The 24141-nt window shown below is 55.0% G+C and overlaps 8 protein-coding genes across 8 annotated transcripts; 4 read left to right on the forward strand and 4 right to left on the reverse strand.

Annotated features, from left to right (window-relative positions):
• Positions 1-2706: 2706 nt before the first annotated feature.
• On the forward strand, positions 2707-8566 carry MIMI_R883 (Uncharacterized protein; the record flags this gene model as incomplete). Its single annotated transcript, XM_037326033.1, has 9 exons — positions 2707-3384; positions 3435-3467; positions 3551-4020; positions 4071-4117; positions 4172-4365; positions 4450-6293; positions 6344-7120; positions 7170-7417; positions 7473-8566. 9 exons carry the CDS (start codon positions 2707-2709, stop codon positions 8564-8566), a joined length of 5385 nt encoding a protein of 1794 aa, XP_037174861.1.
• A 583-nt stretch (positions 8567-9149) lies between these two features.
• ESC2 lies at positions 9150-10596 on the reverse strand (the record flags this gene model as incomplete). Its single annotated transcript, XM_037326034.1, has 2 exons — positions 9150-10227; positions 10289-10596. The coding sequence occupies 2 exons, from the start codon at positions 10594-10596 to the stop codon at positions 9150-9152; spliced, it is 1386 nt and encodes a 461-aa protein (XP_037174860.1).
• Positions 10597-11250: 654 nt separating this feature from the next.
• On the forward strand, positions 11251-11641 carry LSM6 (U6 snRNA-associated Sm-like protein LSm6; the record flags this gene model as incomplete). Its single annotated transcript, XM_037326035.1, has 3 exons — positions 11251-11362; positions 11445-11558; positions 11616-11641. 3 exons carry the CDS (start codon positions 11251-11253, stop codon positions 11639-11641), a joined length of 252 nt encoding a protein of 83 aa, XP_037175088.1.
• A 155-nt stretch (positions 11642-11796) lies between these two features.
• Positions 11797-12870, reverse strand: CGCA056_v010789 (putative methyltransferase; the record flags this gene model as incomplete). The annotated part of the gene is made up of 4 exons (XM_037326036.1): positions 11797-12227; positions 12296-12381; positions 12430-12440; positions 12523-12870. 4 exons carry the CDS (start codon positions 12868-12870, stop codon positions 11797-11799), a joined length of 876 nt encoding a protein of 291 aa, XP_037175082.1.
• A 1005-nt stretch (positions 12871-13875) lies between these two features.
• CGCA056_v010790 (uncharacterized protein) lies at positions 13876-14925 on the reverse strand (the record flags this gene model as incomplete). The annotated part of the gene is made up of 2 exons (XM_037326037.1): positions 13876-14814; positions 14875-14925. The coding sequence occupies 2 exons, from the start codon at positions 14923-14925 to the stop codon at positions 13876-13878; spliced, it is 990 nt and encodes a 329-aa protein (XP_037175219.1).
• Positions 14926-18182: 3257 nt separating this feature from the next.
• Positions 18183-19057, reverse strand: CGCA056_v010791 (uncharacterized protein; the record flags this gene model as incomplete). Its single annotated transcript, XM_037326038.1, has 4 exons — positions 18183-18264; positions 18317-18355; positions 18418-18464; positions 18845-19057. 4 exons carry the CDS (start codon positions 19055-19057, stop codon positions 18183-18185), a joined length of 381 nt encoding a protein of 126 aa, XP_037175220.1.
• A 1980-nt stretch (positions 19058-21037) lies between these two features.
• Positions 21038-21894, forward strand: CGCA056_v010792 (uncharacterized protein; the record flags this gene model as incomplete). The annotated part of the gene is made up of 3 exons (XM_037326039.1): positions 21038-21262; positions 21320-21463; positions 21523-21894. The coding sequence occupies 3 exons, from the start codon at positions 21038-21040 to the stop codon at positions 21892-21894; spliced, it is 741 nt and encodes a 246-aa protein (XP_037175491.1).
• An 873-nt stretch (positions 21895-22767) lies between these two features.
• Positions 22768-24050, forward strand: CGCA056_v010793 (putative trans-sulfuration enzyme; the record flags this gene model as incomplete). Its single annotated transcript, XM_037326040.1, has 2 exons — positions 22768-22965; positions 23019-24050. 2 exons carry the CDS (start codon positions 22768-22770, stop codon positions 24048-24050), a joined length of 1230 nt encoding a protein of 409 aa, XP_037175492.1.
• Between the last annotated feature and the right edge of the window lie 91 nt (positions 24051-24141).

Below are 24141 nucleotides of genomic sequence, written 5' to 3' on the forward strand. Positions count from 1 at the left end.
CCTGGGACGGACCTGACCCGAGCGTGTCCGTGGAGTTCACGGGGGCAGAGGTGCTGCGGCGCTGACGCTGGAGATGATGGCAATCGCCGTTTGAGATGTGCAATATTCTTCTTGCTGGGGTGCTCTCTTGTCGCAAGTTTAGGCTCAGACTTACGGAGGTGGCAGCGGACCCCGATGTTGGCCCGTTTGTCGTTTGGGGGCCAAACGACGATAACAAAATGGGCAGAACAGAATCCATGATCGCCGTATCTTTCCCTCGCTCCCTTTGCCTCCCTTGCACCGGTCTACAATCTACAGTCTACACCGTCTAGCTTGGCTGGCGCTGCGAGTACTGCCAGGCGAACCGGACATTCAACCCACCTCAGTCCGGCATCCTTGTTGGGGGGCTCGCAGCAAATCCAATCCAGTCCAACGCCGTTCAGCTGACCATGCAGTTGAGCCGTGTAAGAACCGGGTCCGAGTCTCCCTCTTGCATCCCAGCGGCTCTCATTCGTGCAAGCATCCGAGTCTAATCCACGCATCCATCCGTCTCGATACGCCTTTTACGAATGCCATACTTTGGGGGGCTCAACAGTTGCTGATGCGTGGTAGGCAGCATCCTCCCGTCTGTTACATTACAATTGGCTGGTCATCGACAACGTGCTGGCGTTCCACCCATCGTCACCCGTCTCTGTGCCAAGTTTGCCGGTACTCGTCGGCGCCCTCTTTCGCCAATTTCTTTCTGGCTGGCGTCTTGGAGATGGGATGACGAGTGGCCAGAGCTCCCGCCAGCTTGCTTTTGGCAAACACACCGTTCCATGCTTGCAGGCGGTTCCCGGGCAGCGCACCACTCGGAGACCGCACAATGTAACCCTGCTACTGCGTAGTTTACGCAGTACATCGTACGAAGCCACGAAAGGCTCCTGCAAGGTAAAGCAGACAACAGAGCATTTTGTCACTCCAGAGCTGAAAAGGCGAGACTGTGGCCCTTCAACCATAGTCACGGGAGGCCTGCGGAGGTACGGGAACAACAGTTCAAATGCCTTGAAGCCCGCAGCTGCCGCGGCAAGCTGCTGATTGCTTGAATGGGCATCCGTAAATTGTCGATACGCGCTGCGAGGCCTGCCCGATGTGGCCTGGTCGGGGGTGAAATTGGTCAACTACGTCAGGACTTGTGGCTCTTGGAAATGAAACAGGAATGCCCCCACAAGGCCAAGGCTTAAGGTGCCTTAAATGACCCGCCGAGGATCCACCCTTGTTGTCCATCACCCTGGTCACCCGCTGTGACTGTTGAGCTGTCGCCCCCCGGCCCCGGCCCTGCCACATCCCGTATGTGAAATCGTATCGCGGCTGCCGGCGGGTCACTTGGCGTCCCGGTCCTCTTCTCCGGGCGCATCCACTCAGTGCCGGGTCCATCCCGCTTGCCGCCGATTTTGTCGTGTCAAGCCATTTCTTCGATTCGGAGCACCGTGCCTGAGCCGAACGGTATCCCTCGGAAAAATCGCCGGTACCTGGCAATTGCATTCGGCCGACAATCGTGGGCTTGGATTGACAGGACGGAAGATCGCCATACGGGCGTCAACGATAGCACGCGTCCTAGTTGTGTTTAAATAAGTTACCTTATCATCGAATCCTCGGAGGGAAAAGTCACCACTGGGTTCACATCAAGGGACTACAATCTCGACCCTCATTCTGCCTAAAGTAGGGCAAGAAGAGGACCGTACTTGAGTCGGGCGATCACCATAGCTCGAAACATCTACAAAGGCCTGGAGCAGGCGTGACCGCATCTGCTGCAAAGCCCGTGAATTTGCAGCATTTCCCATCAGATTCCAGGCTGCAGCGGCCTCTGGGTGCGCTTCGTGAGGCTCGAGCTGGCGAGAATTCTGGGGTTGATTCAACCAGGACCGTGCTGGGCAGGCAACAGCGGGCTTTAGCGGCTCTCGGCAGCGGCACATCAGCGGGGTCCCCTGCAGGTCACTGGACTTCGTGTCAAAAGCTCCCCGCGATCCAGGCAGCATACCCCCCTGTCTCGCGTCTTCCTTTCTCTTTTCCCTGACCGCCGCGTCTCGTGCCTGGCGTGGCAAGCATGTTGGCCAGTGTACTGGCGACAGCTTCAGGGAAAATGTGAATGCAGCCCGGCAAACAGACCTGTCACGGGCTAGCGTTGTGGCGCCAAAGCCATTGGAGGAGCTGAGGTGCTTCCTATGCTGCGGCGTTTGCAATAAGGTACCTCCGAGGAGGGCATCCGTCAGCTTATTGATGGTGTTTTACCCCAAAGAGCTGACATACCAACGAGTAGACCTCCGTTTTCCAATACGTACCTGCCCAAATCGTGTCGTTGAGCTAGACTCTGCCTAGACGATCCTTTATTCATGTCCCCTCTTTTTGACAACCAACGGTGAAGTCTCGATGTGAATAAGCGAGGTGTAAACCAGTATAAAACAACTTCATTGTTTCCTTCATCTCTGATCAAATACCTTCCCATTCACCTCAGCTGCATTCCGTCTATCCTCCAGCCCGCTTGTCAACTGTTTCAAACCATTTTGTCACTTCGAGGCTCGATTGCTCTTTCTTCTCCACCCCGTCCACTAGCAGTCAGTCACCTTCTTCTCTACACTACCTTAGTTATTTAGGTAGGCTTCTCAATTCACTTGCCAAGTTCAATCTCTGCTCGCGGGCTCCTCCGTCAAACCTACGCGGGAAGTCAAACCCATTGCCCCTGTCACCATGTCTCTCCCTCACCTTCAGGAGTTGCCAGCTACTCATGTGGAGCTGGTCAATTATATCCACGACCACCCGGAAAAGACGATGATTGATATCATTGAACCCTATCGCAAGTATGAGAGCCAGCTTCGTTCTGTCTTCGCCCAGGACCGCAAGAACCCGGCTCTTGACGACCCTCACATCAATCTTGTGCCATTGTTCAACGAAAACACCAAGAACATCAAGGTTCGAGCGCGTTCTCTGGACTCTGAAACTCAAGAGGAGAAGGACCGCTACATAATGGCCCTTCCAGATGACAAGCGACGACCCAATGGCTCTCCTGCCGTGGTCTCGTCCCTCAAGGAATTCCAGAAGAACTTCAACGTCTTCTCCGAATCCTCCCTCGTTGATATGAACTGGGATAACGTCGTTGCCGCTGGATCCTCCGTCATCAATACCCTTCTGCCAGTCCCCGCTGAGTTCAACACTTCCAAGCGCAAACTTCGGGAATACTACCACGAGAAGTTCTGTCCGGCATCTGACGTTGATCTCTTCCTCTACGGACTGACCCACGACGAGGCCATTGAGAAAATCAAGGAGATTGAGACTGCGGTTCGAGACGCCATTTTGACTGAGGTCACTGTCGTTCGCACCAAATATGCCATCACGATTGCCTCTCAATACCCCACTCGACACATCCAGGTAGGCATCAAGCGAGTATGATAAGCAAACTTGACTAACAAACCACTCAGATTGTCTTGCGCGTGTATAAATCCATTGGAGAGGTATGTGGCATAATTTCACTTTTCTATCACAAACTAGCCAATGCAGGCCAGACGACGGCAAACAAACAGCTAACGGCGTCAAGATTCTCACTGGTTTCGATATCGACGCGGCTGGTGGAGCCTACAACGGAAAGCAAGTTTGGGTGACTCCGCGAGCTTTGGGCAGTTTCATCACTCAGATCAACCATATCGACCTCACTCGTCGAAGCCCTTCCTATGAGAACCGTCTGTCCAAGTACAGTCATCGCAACTTCGAAGTCTACTGGCCTGATCTCGATCGCAGCCGCATCGATCCAACCATTTTCGAGCGCAGTTTTCAGAGAACCCTCGGCCTGGCTCGACTGTTGATCCTGGAACGACTCCCCACATCATCCGTTCGTGACGAATACCTCAACAAACGGAGGCAGGAGAGAGGTCGTCCAGCAGCAAATCGCTACAACCCCCACCAGCTATTTGGCAACATCAAAGACAGCCACGAGGATGAAGTTGCAGACTGGGTTGATGAGACCGACGTGTCCAACTACCATACATTCACAGTTCCCTACGGCCAGCAGTATGTTGAAAAACAAACGCAGATGCAGTGACTCCTGCTGACTAGTGCAGTTTCCATGCGAAGAAGATTGAGAAGCTTTGTTACACTCGAGATTTGCGTAAGCTTTTCCAGCCTTATGCAGACATCATTCCCCGACTGACTCAATTCCTAGTCCTCAACGCCGAGTGGAACCAACCCAAGGAGAGGGAAGTCCACCTTCACCGACATCCTGCCTTCTTTGGTCGCGTCGAGGACGTCATCGAAGATTGCTGTGGCTCCTGTCCCAAACCATCAACCCCGGAGGAGGTAGAGGCGGCCGAGAAGGAGGCTGAAATTTACATCTCTGGCAAGGTCTCATTCCTGATCGTAAGTGCTGAGCCATTTCCTCGGTCAATCGACTTACGGGGTTTATCATTATGCATAACAAATTGACTAACATGTCGGCAATAGGACGATCCCGGACGACAGCAAATCGGTTCCTTCAACCCTCTCAACGAGGATGACTGGACAGACATGGCCTACGTCGGAAACACAGCGCGTCTCTCCCAGAGTATTGTGGACGGCGATATCAACGAAGTTTTGGACTGGTTATCCCAGGAAGGGGCCGACCCAAACAAGAGGTCACACACTGGGTTTTCAGCATTGCATCTGGCTGTGATGGGCTCGACGCCTGAGATTGTTCGTTGTCTTGTCGAGCACGGAGCTAGGTTGACTGCTCGTCTCGCTGATGGCCGGACCGCTCTTCATCTTGCTGCCGAGCGAGGCAATGTAGACATGATCAAGATTCTCATGGAGAAGAGCATTGCGAACGAGGAAGAAGAGGATGAGAAGCAGGATCGCCGCCGCAAAGACATGCGTACCAAGTTGCAAGACGGTTCCTCCCGGAGCGTCCCCAAAGATGACGCGTCAATGAACGGGAGCACCAACAACGAGGGCGACGACGAGGACTCTGACATTGACATGGTCGATGCCGGCAACACCGAAGCTGATTCTATGGCTACAGGATCCTTCGTCAAGGTCAAAGATGGAGATAAGAGCAAGGAGGATCTCGTGCTGGAGGAATCCACCGACGAGCCCGACTTCTACAAGATTGACGTCTTGGCTTGGGATATCCCCTGCTCCCCCCTTCACCTAGCAATCTCGGAAGGACACGAAGAGGCCGTCAAGGCCCTCTGTGAGTTCGGAAGCGACGCTCTTCTCCCAGTCAAATTCCTCGACTCTGAGAAGCAACCCACAGCCGCAATTCTTACCCTTGCGCTTGCCCTATCGCTACCTGTCGAGAAGGCTAAGTCTATGGCTTTGTTGTTATTGAAGCTGGGCGCTACTTCATCTCAAGCGGATCTCAACGGGTGCACCGCCTTCCACCGCTACGTTGAGAACGGTAGCCAGGAGATGATTGATGCGCTGTGGGAGCATGATAAGGCCGGTCTGAAGACTGCTCTAAACCACATGGTGTTTGGCAGCCGCTACTGGGACCCCCAGGCAATTGCTCCTCTTCATACAGCCATCGAGAATGGAGACTCAATCTTGGTGCTCAAGCTACTCGAAGCTGGCGCTAATCCTCAGATCGACTTCAACACCTGGCTGAAGGCAGTCAAATTCTCCAAGGCATCCAACCGACTCAGTACCTATGAGGAAAATAAGAAGCTATTCCAGCGGTCAGTGACACAGCCCCTGATCGTTGCCATCGGGGGATGTTCCGACCCGGAAATAGCCCTCAAACTCCTCGAGAACGGCGCAGACCCCAACACTTTGACCAACGAATCACACCAGGTCATCTCGGACGAATGGCAACGACGATACAATAAGGGCCAGTCTATTCTGGATCTCGTCCGAAACCAGCTGAAGCACCTGCACGAGTACAAGGGCGAGAAGACATCTCTCAAGAAGCCTTCTTTACCCGGCGGCATCGACGGCTTCCTCCGAACGTACGAAGAGGGGACTTATCAGCATTGGATGTTCTCTCAGAACATTGAATACCGCAAGGCAAGCTATGAAAGAAAACTCGAACGGTACGAAGAAGAGAAGAAGAAGCACGCAGAGACCAAGGGTGCGTCTGAGAAGATGGAAGCCATTAAGGATGTCATCGCAACGCTCGAGAAGGTGGAGAAGACCATCATTGACAAGGGCGGCAAGACGTTCGAGGAGCTGTACCCCGATATCAAAGCTCCCGAAGGCAACTCGAGCAATCGTGCTTCTTCGCCTGAGGAGAGACTCAACCTATACGACTACAACATTTCTTTCAGCGGTGTGACTGACGTCACTGAAACGAGGAGGGCTGCCTACCTGGAGATGTAAGTCACCGAATCAAGAGCGTCACGTAATGAAGCTAACAAAGTCACAGGTTTGAGGCTGCATGGGCCGGAAATGTGGACAAGATCAAGAGTCTTACTTTGCAAGCTTGGGGCAAGGATCAAGATGAGCCACCACTGAAAATCTCTGTCAACGACGATAGACAGAACACGCCTTTTTCATTGGCATTTCTTCGCGGTCATCACGACGTAGCATCGGCAATTTTGGAGATTGTCATGGCTCAGTATGCCCCAGAAGAAGAGGAGGCAACCCGGTACAAGCTGGACAACGGCAATTCCGACGACGAGGACGAGGAGTCCTACGAAAGCGACGCAGATTCCAAGGACGAACCCAAGATCATTTCAGAGATCGTCGATAAGAAGTTCACAATTGAGAACATTGGTCAGGTGTCAATGCAAGTCAAGTCGACTGTCAAGCCCATCGAGTCCTTGACTGAAAGCGTGGAAACCTTTGCGATGGCGAACGGCAAGCCGTGGAACACTTGTAGACAATCCCTGTTCATGTTTGTCGTGCAACAAGACGACCAAGCCGGATTGAAGGTACTTCTCGACATGGCCACCCACTTCGCTGGTCAGAAGCTCATCGACGGCCGACGCGGCGAGGAAGAAGAGGATGTCGGAGGGCGCTTCTCATTCCCGGAAGATGCCTTCCTTCGGGCTGTCCAAGAAGGCAGAACCACAGTTTTGGCCGAGATCATCAGCCGAACCGGCGCGGGCATTCCGCTGGACGACCTTGTCAAGAAGAGTGGCATCGAGATGAAGAGGAAGCCGAGATATTACCAGGGATTGACGGTCTACGGAAAGAAGAGGTAAGTAGCTATCATTGTGATGATCGCGGCTGTACTGACAACATTACAGGAAGGATTGGGCAACAGCAGGGCGCAACATGGTTGTCAGGTCGACCGGGATGAAGACGCCGCCCCTCCTCCATGCTGCCCTCAATGGCAACATTGCCAGTGTGGAATGGTTCCTCAGCGATGCCCCGCATCGCCATTACACCGACTTTGGAAAGTCCAAGACAGCCCGGGAAGATCCCAGACTGAAGCACCTCAGCCAGTCGCCTGGAGGTTTCGACCGCGCCATTTCCAAGTGGCTAGGAATTCAGAGTAAGTACGCCGCAATTCGTTCCATGGTACACTCCTTGCTGATATGGCCATCCAGATGAGCTCGTCTTGCACTGCGCCGTGATGGGACCGTCGAACGAGGCCACCGATAGGACGGTCAAGTACCTCATCCAGGCGTGTCCCAACTCCTTGGAATACAAGTCGACCTCTGGCGAAACGCCCCTCTGGCTCGCCTTCTTCTTTGGCAAACTCGAGATCGCCAAGATGCTCATCAAGGCCGGCGCGAACCAGATGGTCCGTAACAACGCGGGTGACAACATCATCCATGCTGCCTTGGACTGCTCTCCCAAGGCCTGCAGGCTCCGTCCCATGCTGGAAGTCGTCGACTCGAGCATCGTCACCCATTTGTTCCAGCAGCGCAACAACCTTCACGAAAGCGGCACAACCCCTCTGCACTCGTGGATCAGCAGTGTCTGTCGAGGATACCATTACACCTACAGGAAGTCGTACGACAATGACGACCAGATCCTCGAGGTTCTCGGCTTGATTCTGGAGTACTCCAAGGGCTCCGAGCTGGAGGTGCTCTCAGGTTCCGGCGACACTCCTCTGCACACGGCCGTCATGTCCCGGGACAAGCTCCTCACCAAAGCTCTGATCGAATACAAGCCCAAGCTGTTGTACCGCGAGAACGCCGTCGGCCGCACCCCCGCAGAAATCGCCCGCGAGGAAGTGACCGGCGAGAAACTCACCGCGCCGGACACCATCTCCTTCCACTTCAAGAGCTACAACAACGACAAGGAACCGCGGGCGCTGGTCAACCGCAATGCCGACACCTTTGTCGATTACAAGAACCGCAGTGCCAGGACAACCACGTCCTTGACGGACAAGCAACGGGTCTGGGAGATTGTCCGCTCTGTCCTCGAGCAGTACCCCGGCAAGCGCCGTCTCGTCTCCCTCAACGAAGCAAACGACGTCGCCAAGCGTCTGGGGGAGAAGTACAACAGCACTCGCTACTTCAACATCCGGGCGCGCAACGACGAGTACGCCGACGCCGAAGAGAACGAAGCCAAGGAGGAGAACAAGGAGGATTTCGCGGCTCACTCTCGGCGGGCAAGAAGTACTCAGGCTTGGTGCTTCCCCGAAGACGATGCACAGCCCAAGTGTGCGGGCTGCGGGGAGAAACACGCCTGACGCCAGGACGTTTGTCAATGTCGAGTGCCGCCGAGGAAGAAGCTGAGACAAAAACTGAGACAAAGACAGACGGCTCGATGATTTGTATGATTGAATTGTTTGTTCATTTGTACGCCCTATGTGGAAGGATGGACGTTAATTATCACGGGTCTTCGTGGCCTTTGCTCCAGATAGCTACCAGATTGAAAATCTCGTTACCCTCATCTCCCCCGCTCTCATCGTTCCAGTGCGAATTCTATTGGCTATACCGGCTTAAGGAGAGAATTACGAAAACGGTGGCCTTGGTCTAAACCTCTTCTGCGATGCTAACTCAAGAGATCGTAGAAATTCATGATTGAAGTCACCCGCAGTAGATATCATTGGATCAGTTGCTATTAGATTCACGCAGAGATGGATATGGAAATGACTTTTCCCAACGCCTCTCCAGCTCTGCCAAGCACGTCCACAGAGCCATCCTGTGACACTCGCTCAAACTCCCTGGGTATCTCGAACAAAATCCACTGCTCGTCACCGGCAACCGTGGCCCTAGTCTCACCATCTGCACGTTTCACGTTAGTGGTAGACGGGCATTAGAGGGAGGCCCTCATCTTATGTAGACCTCGATCGTCTCCATGTCGCCTATGTCAGCATCCGCGACGGTAACATCCTCTTCAAGCTCATCACCGTCGAACATGAGCGTGATGGGAGCGTCAGGCGCCAAACCACGCATCTTGCGAAACAGCTCCATAATGGTTCCAATCTTTGTGGATGGTCGCACCGATGTCTTGAGGGGCTCGTCCGTCTTGGTCTTGAGGAGAACCTTGATCTTCTGCTCCTCGGGCTCGGCCTCTACGACCTCGTCACCCCCGTCTCCGCCGCCTTCGTCCTCGGAGTACTCCCCGCGGTCATGCCTGCGTTGCCTCGCCACTTGCCTCTCATGTTCCTCCCACAGCGCCGGTGTCCACATCTCCATGTGCACCTTTGTCCAGTCGTCCTTGAAACCGTCTTGCCCACCAGCTGTCTTGCGGTACTCCCCCTGTAGATCGAGACTATAGAGAGTTGTTAAATCGTAGAGCCTGTGCCCGCGCCAGGTGAGGAAAACCTCATTTATCTCTGACTGAGGAAGGTCCAGTCGTCCGCTGTGCACGTCTATCCATGCGTTGCGGAGAACCTTGATCGGTTTGGACAGGGTGAACTTGAACTGCTTGCTGACGACGCCGGGTATGTCAGAGGTGACGAAGATGACCACTACCTGTTTCGCGTCCTCGCTCTGTTCCCTCGCCAGCCTCTCCTGAGCTTCTTTCCGCTCCTTTGCCGCTCGAATATACTCCGCCATCTCATCGTCGTCGTCTTCCGTGGCAGCGGGATTCTTTTCTTCGAATGGATCATCGTCGTCGTCGTCTATCACCAAAGGAGAGGGATCACGGTCCTCAGGAACGGTTTTGCGGATGGGAGACGCATCGTAAATGTCATCCTCGTCGTCGTCGCTATCGTCGATCGAAATAACAGGCTTCGATGGCAAAGGTTCCTGTTTGCGCGGCGTTCGGGAAGCAGCGGCGCGTGTCATTCGCTTGGATGGTGTCTCGGTGCCAGCTCGTTTGGAAGGCGACGGCTTTATTCTCGACTCTGGGGACTCGTCGCTTGTACGGGAACGTTTTGACGGCGGTGTGTCTGGGCCTCTGCTACGGTGGACAGATCAGCATCATGGAGGGGTGGTGCGAGGCTTGAGAGGGATGGTGGTACCTGAGATCCTCATGCTGGTGGTTGGTTTCGTGGAACGGATCTTCGCTTGCTCGTCTTGGTGAGGAGCCCCTTTTCGCGGGAGAAGGGGCTTGCGAGCTCTTTTCCCGCTCAGCCTGTTTGCGCTTGCGCTGTCGTTCCTGCTCCAGTCGCTCTTGCTCGAAGACGCTGGCGCCACGGTTGAAGAGGCTAATCCCGTCATCGTTGTCCTCATCGTCGCTATTATTGACTACTGGTTTCGGTGCAGCTTTCTGGCGCAACGCAGTCGGCTTGAAAGGCAAGCGCTTTTTCGGCTTCGCTGCGTCTGCCATCGTGGCGCGGCTGGTTTTCGATTTTGTTGGAGGAAAAAAAAATGGTGATGCGATGCGATCAAAGTTGCGTTGCAGGGGCCAGCAGGAGGGTCGATGGAAAGCCGACGGGCGAAAAGATACAGTAGCCAACGGCTGGGTTTTTTTTGGAAGGGCAGTTTTCGACAACGTAGAAAGAAACGGAAAGCTCGGGGGCTATGCCGGAAGAAAAGAGGCGGCAGGAGAGAGCATCACGGCCATGCGCCCCGAGAATGAATTGGAAGGCGCGCGCATTATGTTGGGGGGCGGCGGTCGCTGCAGTGTGGTGTGGTGTGTTTCCGTGGTGAGAGCGCAAGAATTGATTGCTGGACCCCACCTGCAGTTGCCTGCTGCACACTTCAGACCGTGGGGTGTGCGCTGCCCAGGTAGCCTTACAGTGCGAACCATCCTGGGACCTGGTATCTTTTGGTGCGACCAGTGCAGTGTGCCTTCCGCCAGCCCCGCTTTGGCCGTCAACCGCATCGGCGCCAGCTGTTTCCCAGCCAGCAATCTTCGAAACATCGTCAACGCATCCAGTGCCAGCCTCACTCACTCACTCACTCATCACTGCCGACTGCACCTTATACCCACCGATCGCCTCCATCAAGATTACCTTATTCAGGAGCAAAGAGCTTCACAATGGAGAACGGAAACATCAGCCAGGGCGAGGGTAAGGACCCCTCCAGCTTCCTCAGCGACATCATCGGCAACCCCGTCACTGTGAAGCTCAACTCGGGCGTCGTCTACAAGGGTGAGTGATTGGTCATGTTGAGGCTGAAAATACTCGGCATCTGCGTGTATGACTTGGTTTGGGGAACTAACACGCTCGACAGGTGAGCTGCAGTCTGTTGACGGCTACATGAACATCGCGCTGGAAAAGACTGAGGAGTACGTCAACGGCGTCAAGAGGCGGGCGTACGGCGATGCGTTTGTGAGAGGAAACAACGGTGAGTCAAAAGTGTCCCAGCAGCTTTGGAATTATCATGCTGATGAATGTTGTACAGTCATGTACATCTCCGCGGACTCGTGAGGGAAAGGAGGATGAGAATTTGATGATGGCTACGCGGGGGGCTGAAGCTGGGCACTGCGTCTGCAGATGATACTCGTCGAAGACGCTCATAACACAAAAACAAAAATCTACAAAGTATGAAATATACCCTCAGTTCCCAGCTCATCGGTCACCAATCACAACCTCGAAGTCCACGCGAAATATGTGACGCCATGCAGCGCAACCTCCCCCTTCTCATTCTTCTCGACCGTCTCTCCCGCCAGAATCTCATCAAACCTGTCCTTGAAACCCTTGGCTGCCGCGCCCTCCAGCACAGCGATCTGGCTCAGCGTACGGATACGGTTCCACACCGCCTCGGGCGTAAGCCAGACGGTGAAGGGCACCTTTTCCTCGCCAACAGGAACGCTGAAGAGGGGCATCTTCCGCCCACCCTCGAGCACAACGTCCTTGACGGCCTTGAGCGGGTTCGAGTCGAGCTGCCGGTCAAAGACGTCTTTCCAGACGAAATCGCGGAAGCGGGGCTGGCCGTCGGTGCCAAGGCTAAAGACCAGCTCGTTTAGTGACTGCTCCCATGGCGTGCTGGCTTGCCAATGCTTTGGCTTGTTGTCTATCGCCATTGTCAGCTGGGAAAATCCTTTAATTCGTGAGCGGATATCGTAATGGAGAAGGTCTTACAGTCTTCAATATTCCAGATCAAACCCAGCACAGCTGTAGGTCTCAAGACGCGGTGGATCTCCTTGAGAGCATCCTCGTTTGCGAACCTGTCGGTGTCAGTATCTTGCCAACGGCAACTCCTCAAGCTCCCTTACCAGTGAAAAGCCTGTTCATAAGGTCATGTCAGCGGTGAATCATTTGAAGCCAAAGTGTCTCAAGTCGAGCCTGAGAGGGAACGGGAGACTGACCTGTCCAACAACACACGCATCGCCCCACTCCTCCTCCAATGGCACCTTGGCCGCAAACCCATCCCTCACCACCGTGCCCTTCAACGCCTTCCTCTCCAGCTCTGCGCGCATCTCCGCATGAGGCTCCACAGCCACGACATTGAAGCTCTCGTGCCTAGCGGCCAGAACCTCTGTCAATTTGCCCGTGCCCGCCGCCAGGTCGAGAACATTGGCATGTGCAAATTCGGCAATCTTCAGATGCGACAGGAACCGCTGCGTCGCCTCGGGCGGGTACGAGGGCCGGTACGCGTCATATGAGGCCGCGTCCGAGAAACCCTTGGTACCGGGGTGAAGTTCCGTGGGAGACATGTCGGTTTGTTCGCCTTTCTATATCTCCAAGTAAAAGGCTAGATCCGAATGTTTAACGCTAGACAGTCGACAGTCTAGGCGATGGCCAGCATGTAATGACTCCAAAAGCCGAGATTCTATGTGCACAGACGGAATAGATAGATACTCTCGGAAGGGAAAAGTAGTCGCGGGAAAGCTCAGATGTCCACGTTGATATCCCTCAAGGCCAAGGATCCTTCATCGGCGGCGCACGTCATGTCCGTTGAGCCACTCATGCCAGCGTGGGGTGGGTAGGGAGGGAGGGGCCAAGCGAAGGAGGGGACCCATGGGAGGCGTGGAGTTGGGCATATCCGGCGGCTGGTGCCGAAATCGCGGAGGTTGCGCCGAAGAACGGAGCAAAGAGAAAGGCACCTCATGCAATGGTGGGAGCCGAAGATGCGCTTGCCAGGTGCAAGGATACATACCTACATGACGTTACAGGCTTACTATTGGGCTTACTTTATGCTGCTTGAACCCCCCCAGCCTTGACACCACGCTTTCTTCTCACAAGTCCCAGCAGTCAGCGCATCCGAGAGCGAAAATAGACTGATCAAAGAATCACTGAACCTGCAAGGCAATTGTTCTTGACTCTTCTGTTTATTCTTTCTATGTGATTGATGTTGTTAAGGATAGTCGGTGCCCCTTTCATTTCAGAGGCCTGACGATGGATTCCATCGCATTTCCGATCGTCTGCTGTTCCCCTCCTTCCCCCGCTGCCTCTCCTGCTTGTAACCCCGCCCGTAGATATTTTTACAATCCTCAAACGCCTTTGGGGAGCCTCCTTTTTTGTTAGGCGCCAAGATTCCTTGTCCTTTTCCATCTACCCTGCCCAGCATTGGCAGTTCTACTAATGATACATTGTTATTAGAATTCCAAGTTGAAGAAAAGAAAATGCCTCAAGACATTGAAAAAGTAACTCGCTGTGCCAACCAATGCTGTTCATCATGTACTGTCCTCAGCCTGAATCTTCCTGAACAGCGTGGTGCTTTAGCTCCGGCTGCTGCTGCTGCTTCCACTGCTGCCGTCGCTGGGGTGGCGGTGATGGTCGTGATGGGCGGTAATGTACTCATCGGGCGCGAACGTAACGTGGTGCCCCTGGTGAGAAGGCAAAAGGGCGTGGTCGGCACCGGGAGTGGTGACCGGCGAGCGGCTTGGGCTCGCAAAGGGGTCGGAAAACTCGCCACCAGGGGAACCCTGGGGGACAGTAGAGTAACCCTTCTTGCCGTTGTTGGGGATTTGAAGGCTTCCGGAAAATGAACGAACGCCAGTGACCTTGGGCTGAGGAGGGCTGCCACCTCCGCGAGCGTTGTTCAGGTGGCGGTTGACAGGAGGTGGGCGAATAGGGACTCTGACATCGACGCCATAGTCCCCGGAAATACGATCGGTTGGGCCATACTCGTCGTCGTGCATGGCCGCGGCTCCGGCTCCGCGAGGCTGGTATGTCTGGTATGTCACATTGGCACTGGGCTCACCCTCCAGACGTCTCAAAGCATCGGCTTGACTTGTGACGCGACCCTGAGAAGACATGGACTTGGGGCGATAGGTCTGGGGGCCATAGTTATTGCCGCCACGAGAAGACGATGCCGGAGAGTTGAAAGGATCGGAGTTCGTGGGAGAGGAAGGCGAGACGGGAGCTTGAGCGACGTACTTGCCCTTGCCTTTGGCCGAGTTCGGGGGAGAGTCGGTAGCGGGGGTGCCAGGACGAGAAATCCAGATGCCATCGACCTCGATACCAGACTGGATAGCTCGGACGCCGAAGGGGATGTCGGACTGCTTTCGCGGGGGAGGAAGACCGGTTGATTCCATCTCAGAGGCGTGAGCTCGCTTTTCGGCATCGATAATCTCAAGTTTCGCCATGTAACGATTCGTCCACCATAGCTTGACAAAGCCAATGGCGAAGACGACCGCGATGGCACATGCAAGGACCTAGAAGCAACCGTTAGATATGTTGCAGATCATGAAGGACAACTCAGCTGGGAAACATACGAAGGTCATCTGCTGCCACAGCTCCCAATCCACGAAAAATCTTCCGCCCATCTTGATGGTGTTTTCTTATGACTGAAATCGGGATAGAACGGTGAGGGTGGTGATGATCGATGAGATACGCTCAGTGGCCGAGCAGGGGGCAGGGGGTGGTGATTGAGATCAGATGAAAAGTGGTGATGGTGAATGATCGGAGCGCTGCGCCGATCTACTTGAGGCGATGAAAGAAGTGAAGAAAAAAAGTCTTTTCGGACTGAGGTTGGTTGTTGTGACGTCCGCCTCTTCTGCTTTCGGCCAGACCTTTTTTCGAATGCGGCAGGTAGCACTTCGGATGAACGGTGTAAGTGGCACGCAATTAGCCCAACCGGTGTTGCTGGTAGTGAATACAGCCGGGACAGGCACCGTGTCTTTCAAAGGAAGGACAGAAAATCAACCCCAACACCTTAAACAATATTATGGCGGATTGTCGTGTTCGGCGGCTCGAGGCGATGATGTCGGAACAAGGTGACGAAGGGTTGGTATTCAAACCAGACCAAAACGACTGCAACTCCGTTGAGTATTAGTCAAGACGAGCAGCACACAAAAGCAACCTCGTATTCAGAAGGCAACGGCAGATATTAAACCCTCGGCGGTGAAGAGGAAACAAAACCCATGTGGGAAGCAGTGTCCAGGGTGTGAATGGTCGGAAGGGTGGCAGCAGGTTTTGTATGAAACAGGGTACACGGCTAGCAGCAGCAAACACAACTCATCACATCGCTTGCACCGTCTACGATGGGGAGAACATACGCAAGGCCCAGACCTGAACCTCGAAAGCGCTGGACTGGGACTAGACTGACGGCAACCGTGGACCATCGTCCGTCTCGGGCAGAGTGTGTCGACAGTGGCTGGGCGACGTCTGTTGCCCAAGTGGAGATGGGAGGATGACTGAGGGTACGGAGGAAGAGACCACCGGCCGAGGACGTGCGAGGTTGAGCATGTACAACCATAAACGTCCACGTCCTCCTCCATCACGGGGCACTGAAGGTCTGGTGTGGTGGTATCGAGGCCGCGGGCGATTCCTGAGCGCTGTTCTCGTACTCATGGTCCGCTGCAGAGAGGAAGTCTGGATCATCCCTGCTCCTCCATCTAGATCCCATGTCGTGGATCGCGACAAGACACTATGCCCGTTTGCGTTGGGCCGATGGCGTCTTGAAGAGGCTCACACTCGGCCAACAGCACTGAGCCGGGTCGCCGCCATGTCGGAATGCTCTGATCTGGGTTGACAAGTTGGGCACGGCGAACGCTCGCTGAGTTGAGGTGCGAATGCGTAATTGGCGCCACTGAAAGCTGCGGGGGGATTCGCCAGACTCTGCGAGAGAAGCATTCGCAGTGTGCCACGACAGAAAGAGGTCTCAAATGGCCGTTTGCGGAATGTAAGGTACGGGACGGGTAGCCTTAGCTGCTGATTTAGCGCCGAAGGAAGCGCGGCAGGCAAGCCACACCTGATTTCCAGACCGGGACCCACGAGAAGCTGCTCGCTCCCACTCAGTATCTTGGCTTAGGGTGGGTGCTGTGTGTTTGTCATGCATGTTTGCGGCGAGAGTGAAGCCACCCTCTGCCACGTTCTCGTGATATTGAGTATTGTTCGCTGGCTGCCACGGCTCTGTGCGCTTTTGTCTTGACGTGAACGTGCTTGATTCTAGAGTTTCCGTGTCACTTTGCATTCCCAGGCCGCTGGAATTTTGGGGCCTGACATGCGACTCAACTGGCCACGCTTTCCGGCCGGCTGCTGGCGTACCTCATCTGGTGTGCTGCCTTCTCGCAATGCTGCAAAGGAACCTTAGACTTGAATGCGGCCCACGCCAGTTGAGAAGCGGGCGGTTTTACGCAGGAACCGGCAGCAACGCGATGCACAGCCTCGGGGGCCGCTTCGGTCGCGGTACCCCTGGAGATCTCACTTTCGGGTTGATCTCCAGTCTGACTCCCGCATGTTGCAGTATGCGGCAGTGTGTGTGCTCTACATAGCATCGCATTGCGTGTGGAGCACAGAGGGCTTCGACCTGAAAACAACGATTGGCCTTGGCGAGCGACGTGCAGGGTACGATCGAGTGCGACTCTAGCGGCGAGGAGGAGTGTTTGAGCATCTCTGCTTGTGACGACCGTTAGCAGTCCATCGCAAGTCGTCTGCTCTGCTCGGACACTCGACGGTCGATCAAATCATATGCTTCTTTTCTTAGCTGCTTGGATACCATGGCGCCGGCCTAGCGCGCCACCATGTGGCTCCATAGTGAAGACTGAGGAGAACAGACGTCGTCCCGTTACCACAGTGAGATGGCACGATGCCCAAGTTGAAGGCCTCCCGGGCCAGGTGGGTTGCTTGAGTTGATTTGACTCGGCGCTTGATGTCAATGCGGTTCGTAGGCGCCACTGGCTCGTCCTTCCCACGGACGCTTGGAAATTACCTGCGTCTCAGCGCCATGCAATCCGAGTAGGCCATCGGAGCACGTCGACGGCAACCAAGTGGTCCAAACCAAGTTTGAAATTGACAAATTGATATGCCATGAGGCGTGTTGTTTGTCAAGCTCCCAGAACCACGGCCACGGGGTTATCACAAACTGTGGAGGCAGCCATCGTAAGGTCCTGACATGACATGCCAGGACATTTCCACGAGAATCACCGGGAACCAAAACGATGCACTATATTTCATGATCTGCTTCGGCTCCAGATTTTTAGTCGAGGCGTCTGTGATGCCAGGTCGACATTCGGGGCAGTTCAAGGTTCTCGGGAGAATGGCAGGCCCATTTCTTTGTCTGCGTAGATATTCGGTGAATTTTCCAAATTTTCCACGCAGGTCCGTCCAAGCTGCAGCCTGGGTAAACGACGGAAACACGGGTTGACTATGCCAGTAAAACGCAGGCGACCGTCAGATTGTGAGCCGCTGACGGCAACACCGATGATCACGGCAGCCAGGTGGTTACGATCAGAGGGTAACAAAGACGACGATTAGTCGCGTCGCCGATGGCAGGCCTTGTCGCGCTTGAGACTCGACGTTGAGAAGCGACTGCCAACCAACCAACGTAGCCTCGCCGAAAGTTTTTGTGATCGTCTCACGACAAAGAAGTGTTCCACAGCAAGCCCAGTAGATCAGTCCCAATGCGGCTTTTGCTGAGCGGTACCACTCTTGGTTGGCAAGGACAGGAACAAGAAGGTCATGAACAGATTGTTCGCCAGAGTTTTCTAACTGTCCGTTCCAGCGTCGCGTCAATCCGACTCGTTACTTGCAATATATGGCACCATCCGCCTATTGAGCCGACATCCTGGCACCGTATCTTTCAAGCCAAGGGAGCTGCCGCCGTCGGCTGTCGAAACGCAAGTATGTAGCTACGCCATGTCTGCAACGATGGGTTGGGGCGCCTGCGCACTCGATCAGCCGGACAGGAACCATAACGCGGGGCTGCCTTCTCACGATAACTCAATCCGGAGGGTACTAGCAAGCCATTTTTTGCTGCCGCTGCTAAGAAACTGCCATGCGTCGGCGAAAATAGGGTGTGGTCTTCGGCAGCTTACTCAAGCTTTTTCGAAGATTGAAGCGCCGCCGCTACGACAAACACAGCCTTGAGGTCAAGTGAGTGAGGCCATCGTCGGCGTCAACGAGAATAGTCGCGCGGCGGCGGAGGGGGAAGTAGATATGATCTCGAGTCAATTCGGTACGGTGTTGGAAGGTGTTACTTCCGCTTGCGTCCGATGTTGCATGGAATCGTCGATGACGGTAAAGTTCTCATTTCGCTGTTTTTTCAGGTCCGGCTTTCTGGTTAAGAAGGCGTGAGACTCCCCTCAATTGGCGGAAAGTCGGTCCTTCCGACCAGACCTTCGTCGGTGCAATTCGTTCATAAGCTGGCCTTCCTCCGGTGTAGTATATGACGACTCCTTCCCGTTCAATTTTCGGATTGGACGATACTCTCTCTGTATGCCAGGGGTGTTCCGACCGGCTGACTTGGTGTGCGACACCGGCATCCCCGTTGACCGGCGTGCTGATCACGTGCTGGACAGCATTCCAGGATTCCAAAATTTCGTCGATACCGTCGAGCTGGCGCCGGAAAGCGAGAATATGGCTCCCGGCGACTGACCGAAGAGGTTCCCCGTCCGGGAAAGTGGTGAGCGGGCGAGTTGGGTGAAGGAAGTGGATGCCGATGAAAGCGTCATCCATCTGATAGGCGCGGGATGCGCATCAGACTCCGACGCGGTCAATCAGGAACGGCTGGACGGACATGATGCAGGTCCGCGGTGGCATTGGGTGCAGAATGGAAAACCGGCGTGCCGATCGCGCAGACTTCCTTCAAACCCGGTGCCGAGGCATCCGGGGGCGCACCGTTTGTACGATGTGGAACGCGGGACCTCGTACTGTAGGGCACTGCGATGCTTGTGAGTGACTGCTCCGTGCAGATAGGACTGAAGAAAGGCAGCGATGGCGGCCTTGGAAAAAGCGAGTCTGGACCCGTGACTTGGTCTCGGCCTCTCAGCAACTCCACGATGGATGGTCGTTCTTGGGTGGGACCATTTTAACCACTGGAGCCAGGATAATCAGGGCAGTGAGGGCAGAGAGGGCATGCCGTAGCGGGGATAGCGCTGGACGGACGTGGTGGATGACGGCAAGCGTCACCCCATCTTTGCGGACGGGAGGGCAGGGTCTCTGCAAGGCAAGGCGGGCTGGGCTTACATAGTATACCTACCCAAGGGCGAGGTACCTTGCGTCTGATGCAATCAGCGTGGTCTCCAACGTACCGCTGCGTAGCGATCCGACGAACCTTGGGCCTTTTAGGATGGGTTGGCGGCTGACGGCCAGGGAAAACATGGGACAAACACATGTCATTGTGCCTTGCCGACCCAGGTGCCCTTGCCATCCACAAGTATCCGTACCCTATTCGTACCTACCCAGCTACCTACCTTACCTTACAAAAAGCTTTTGCAGCAGGCTCGGTGCGTCCGAGTGCCCGGGCCGTCCATAATAGTAGAGATCGATGTCTTCTCGCCGGTGCAGTTGCGCTACCTTCCAAGTTTCCCGTCTCCCCGCGGCAGGAATACATCATTCCCGTCCGTCGCTCTACGTGAGATATTCGACGACGGGTCGACAGCATGAAGACAGGAGGGTGCTCAGGCCAAACCAGGTCCCCTAAAGATTGGAACCTTTTACTTACTGCGTAGTACCTTACTAAGTAAGGACCCCGTTAAGGCGAGGTCCGGAGTGGTGCCGTTACCTCATGATCCAATAGATGCAGCTGCAAGAAGGTCATTCGTCACCTTCAAGTCTGCAAAAACTGCCCCTTCCCTAGTCCCTGAGGGGCAGTAGTGCGTACCGCTTCCTGCAAGTGAATGGGGTGCAGTCCCATTGCCGTAACAGGCGGGGAGAGAGGAACAGACGGGAAGGGCAAAAAAAGAAGCAAGACCGGAGACATGCCAAAGACAAGGGATGAGGGAAGCCACTGCCCAAAACCTGCAGGTTCCCGCCCGATGATATGGTTCCTGCCTTCCGGGTCTCTTCACTTTTCCAACTTCCGTGCCTCCTACCTACCGTACTACCTTGTCGTCTAATCATCTCGTCATCGTCTGAGGTCCTCATCAACTACACCCTCTGCACCCTCTGCTTACAGCCACCCTCGGAACCCGCACCTCCTGCTTCTGCTTCGCCTTGCGCCTCAACTCTCCTCCACAAACCAAATCCATCTCCCCGCTCCAGACCAATCCAAGTTCGAGTCGTGCAACCAAGCCACCGCCTTACTGTACACCAAGACGAGAGACCCTTGGAACGGGCAACTTGCAATACACTACTAGACACCAAAACCAAGACACACCCGTCAACCTCGACCAACCATACACAAGGCCTAGCAGCCCGGACGGTTAAGACTTCCCATATAGTTCATCACCGTCCCGTCTATCCACGTCCTTGCTACCACCCCGCCCTTCCGGCTCCACTGCTTTATTCCTTTGCAAAACACAAAGCTGCCAGCATCACCCTCGAATGTCGGACACAGCTTAAACATCCGCTCTGACTTTTCTCGCACAACGCTCTCCGACTTATAACCCGCCCCGGCACGATTACCCGTCTTCGAATCACCATCTCATCGCCTTATAACGAGCATTACCCATTCGAAAAGCACTTTCCGACGTTCCCGCCACCCCTCCATCCACCATGCCTACTATCCGCAACCCATTCGCCCGTCGCCCGGGTCCAGCAACCTTTACTCCAGACGACACCGCTCGCACAGATGGCGAGAACCCGTCGCATCCCGGCTTCGAGAAGCAGGACACCGTGGGCTCCAAGGCCTCGTCTTCGTTGAGCGTGAGAACATCCAAGAGCCAGGACAACGGCGAATACAAAATGAGCGTTGTCAACGATAGCGGTGTCTACCTCCCTGTTTGTTTGCACTTAATCTTCAGGCGTGCTTGAGACATCGCTAATGCACCTATGCAGCCATCTCCAACTGAGGAAAAGGGACTCTGGCCGCGCAAGTACCTCGGCTCGGGTCGCAACTCTACAGACACTCGCACCGACAGCGGCGAGATTGAGCACTTCTCCATCTCGAGAGAGTCTTTCGATTCCTACAGACGGTCTTTCGTGCGTTGCATCTATGCGAGGTTATCGTGACACTACCGCTGACCGCAACTTACCTGCAGGACATCTCAGCACGCTCCCCAATCCCCCAGACCGATCTCCCCCAACGCCAGAGCCTCGACTCCGCACGATTCCCGCGCCTGCCTCGATCCGCGATTGACAGAAGGTCCGACAGGGACCTTCCCACTGCCGACGAGGGCTTTGAGGATGTCGGCCTGGACGACCACAAGCAACAGCCCAGCCGTAAGCGCGGCCTGTTCTCGCGCTTCGGTGACTCTGATCACAAGGAGCAGAGCGCTAATTCCCCAAACGCAAGTGTGACCCGCTTCCTGACCGGACGAAAGCGCGGACAGAGCGGAGGTCAGGAACTTGGCACAATCGACATTGAGCGACCAAAGTCAGCGGCCTCTGTCAGAACCACCGAAGTACGCTAATCCTGTGCGGCATTGTTTATTCGATTTGTACATACGATATCCTGTGCGAGATTTTGAACGGCGCAGGATCTTGGCGTTACTGGCTGGGTTGGGCCCTGGAAATGGGACGCATTCGCTATGACATGATTAGAGTTGGGCCAGCCTACGATCCGGTCGGGCTGGGCCGCATTATGCATATACGAGCGGCAAGAATCAGGCCCGGCAAAATGAGCTCGCCGTCTTCGAGGCTGGTTGTCTCGTGAATGAGCTCTTGATGATAATGATAACAGATACAACTTCACAGACTTGCGCGGACTTGCAACATGTGCGTGAAAGAGAATGAGGATGAGATCGAGTGACGATAGGTGTGCGGCCGGGATAACCCCCTACGAATCACAGCATCAGAAACTTTACGCCACGGAAGCTCAAGGGCGCAGATTGACAAACGATCCGAATACCGGAGGCCCAGCGGAGTCGGACCGGCCAACGTTTCCCAATCGCTGCTTCGTTGTTTGACGTGATATCGCAAAGATTGCATCCCACCATGCACTTGTCGCACCAGGACCCATTTTCTCGGGATTTGTTCACCTTCGTGAGACCCCACCTTCTGATACGTAATGGAGGGGCAGAGGAAATGCGCGCGAGGGAGAGAGAGAACCCCTCTGTCGCCGGTGACTGTTGTCATTGCATCCTTGTCAAACTTTCAGCTGTTCTTCTATGGGGAATAAAAGTACTGCGGCTCCCAACACCTGTTCATCGTCGTAGATCATTGCCACCCCATGATCGAGTGAAACCTCACGCCCGGTCAACCGCCCATTCACCCCGCGACAATTTCCTCCAAGCCAGTGACAAAACTTGCCCCGCCATCCCATCCCATCCCGGACCAACATTACAATGGCTGGTGACATTCCCGCCAACGGCACAGGCTTCGGCCCGGAGGACGGCATCCGCAACCTGTCACTCGCTACCCGCACCGTCCACGCCGACGATGGCATCAGCTCCCATCGTGCGGTTGCCCCGGCCATTCACGTATCGACGACCTTCAAGTACAGCGCCAACCCCGATGACCTCCGTCCAGGGGACAATACCGACGTGAGAGCCCTTCACTTTCTCATTTGAGTCTGTCCAGACTAACAAGTAGCCAGCCCAATGCGCCCGCCGACTCTCACGTCTACTCCCGCTACTCCACCCCGAACACAACCCGCTTCGAGGCCGTTCTCTCCTCCGTCCTCGGCGGGCCCTCTCTGACCTACTCCTCCGGCCTTTCCGCCTTCCACGCCATGCTCGTCTACCTCAACCCGAAGCGCGTAGCCATCGGCGGCGGTTACCACGGCTGCCACGGTGTCATTCGCATTCTCACCAAACTCAACGGCCTGAAGCAGCTCGAGCTCGACGAGGCGTCCCTTGACCAGCTCGAAGCCGGTGATGTGTTGCACGTCGAGACCCCGTTGAACCCCACCGGCGAGGCGCGTAATTTGGCGTACTATGCCGAAAGGGCGCACAAGGTTGGGGCTTATATGACTGTCGATGCGACGTTTGCGCCGCCGCCACTGCAAAACCCCTTTGACTTTGGTGCGGATATCGTGATGCACTCTGGAACCAAATACTTTGGTGGGCACTCGGATATGTTGTGCGGCGTGCTGGCTGTTAACCCGTCCCGCGCGGACAAGTGGCTTCGCGGCATGATTGAGGAGCGTTGCTACATCGGAAGCGTCATGGGAGGCTTGGAGGGCTGGCTCGGTGTCCGGTCAATTCGGACGCTTGAGCTGCGTGTGGAGAGGCAGAGCAAGTCTGCCACCAGCCTCGTTCGCTGGATTGACGACGAGATCAGGAACAACCCCACCGGTGTCGTCGGCAGTGTCGTTGACAAGGTTGTCCATGCTAGTTTGCAGAAGGACGAATGGTTGAAGAAGCAGATGCCTGGCGGCTTTGGTCCCGTTTTTGCCATCTGGTTAAAGGATGCCGAGGACGCGAAGAGGCTTCCGAGCAAGATGGAGCTTTTCCACCACGCTACTTCGCTAGGAGGTGTTGAGAGCTTGATTGAGTGGCGGGCAATGAGCGATCCTGGCTGTGACAAGCAACTTCTCCGTGTTAGCATCGGCGTGGAGGCGTGGGAGGACTTGCGGGACGATTTGGTCCAGGGCTTTAAGAAGTTGGCCGAGGAGAAGAAGGTTTAGAGTAGATGGCCAGACACAGAACAGAATAGAGCTTTATACGAGGGGAAGGGGCACAGCAATCGTACTCTTACTCCAATAGTATTCCTACACC

This window comes from Colletotrichum aenigma (genome assembly GCF_013390185.1).
Source record: "Colletotrichum aenigma strain Cg56 chromosome Unknown KSG_Cg56_contig07, whole genome shotgun sequence".
NCBI lineage: Eukaryota > Fungi > Ascomycota > Sordariomycetes > Glomerellales > Glomerellaceae > Colletotrichum > Colletotrichum aenigma.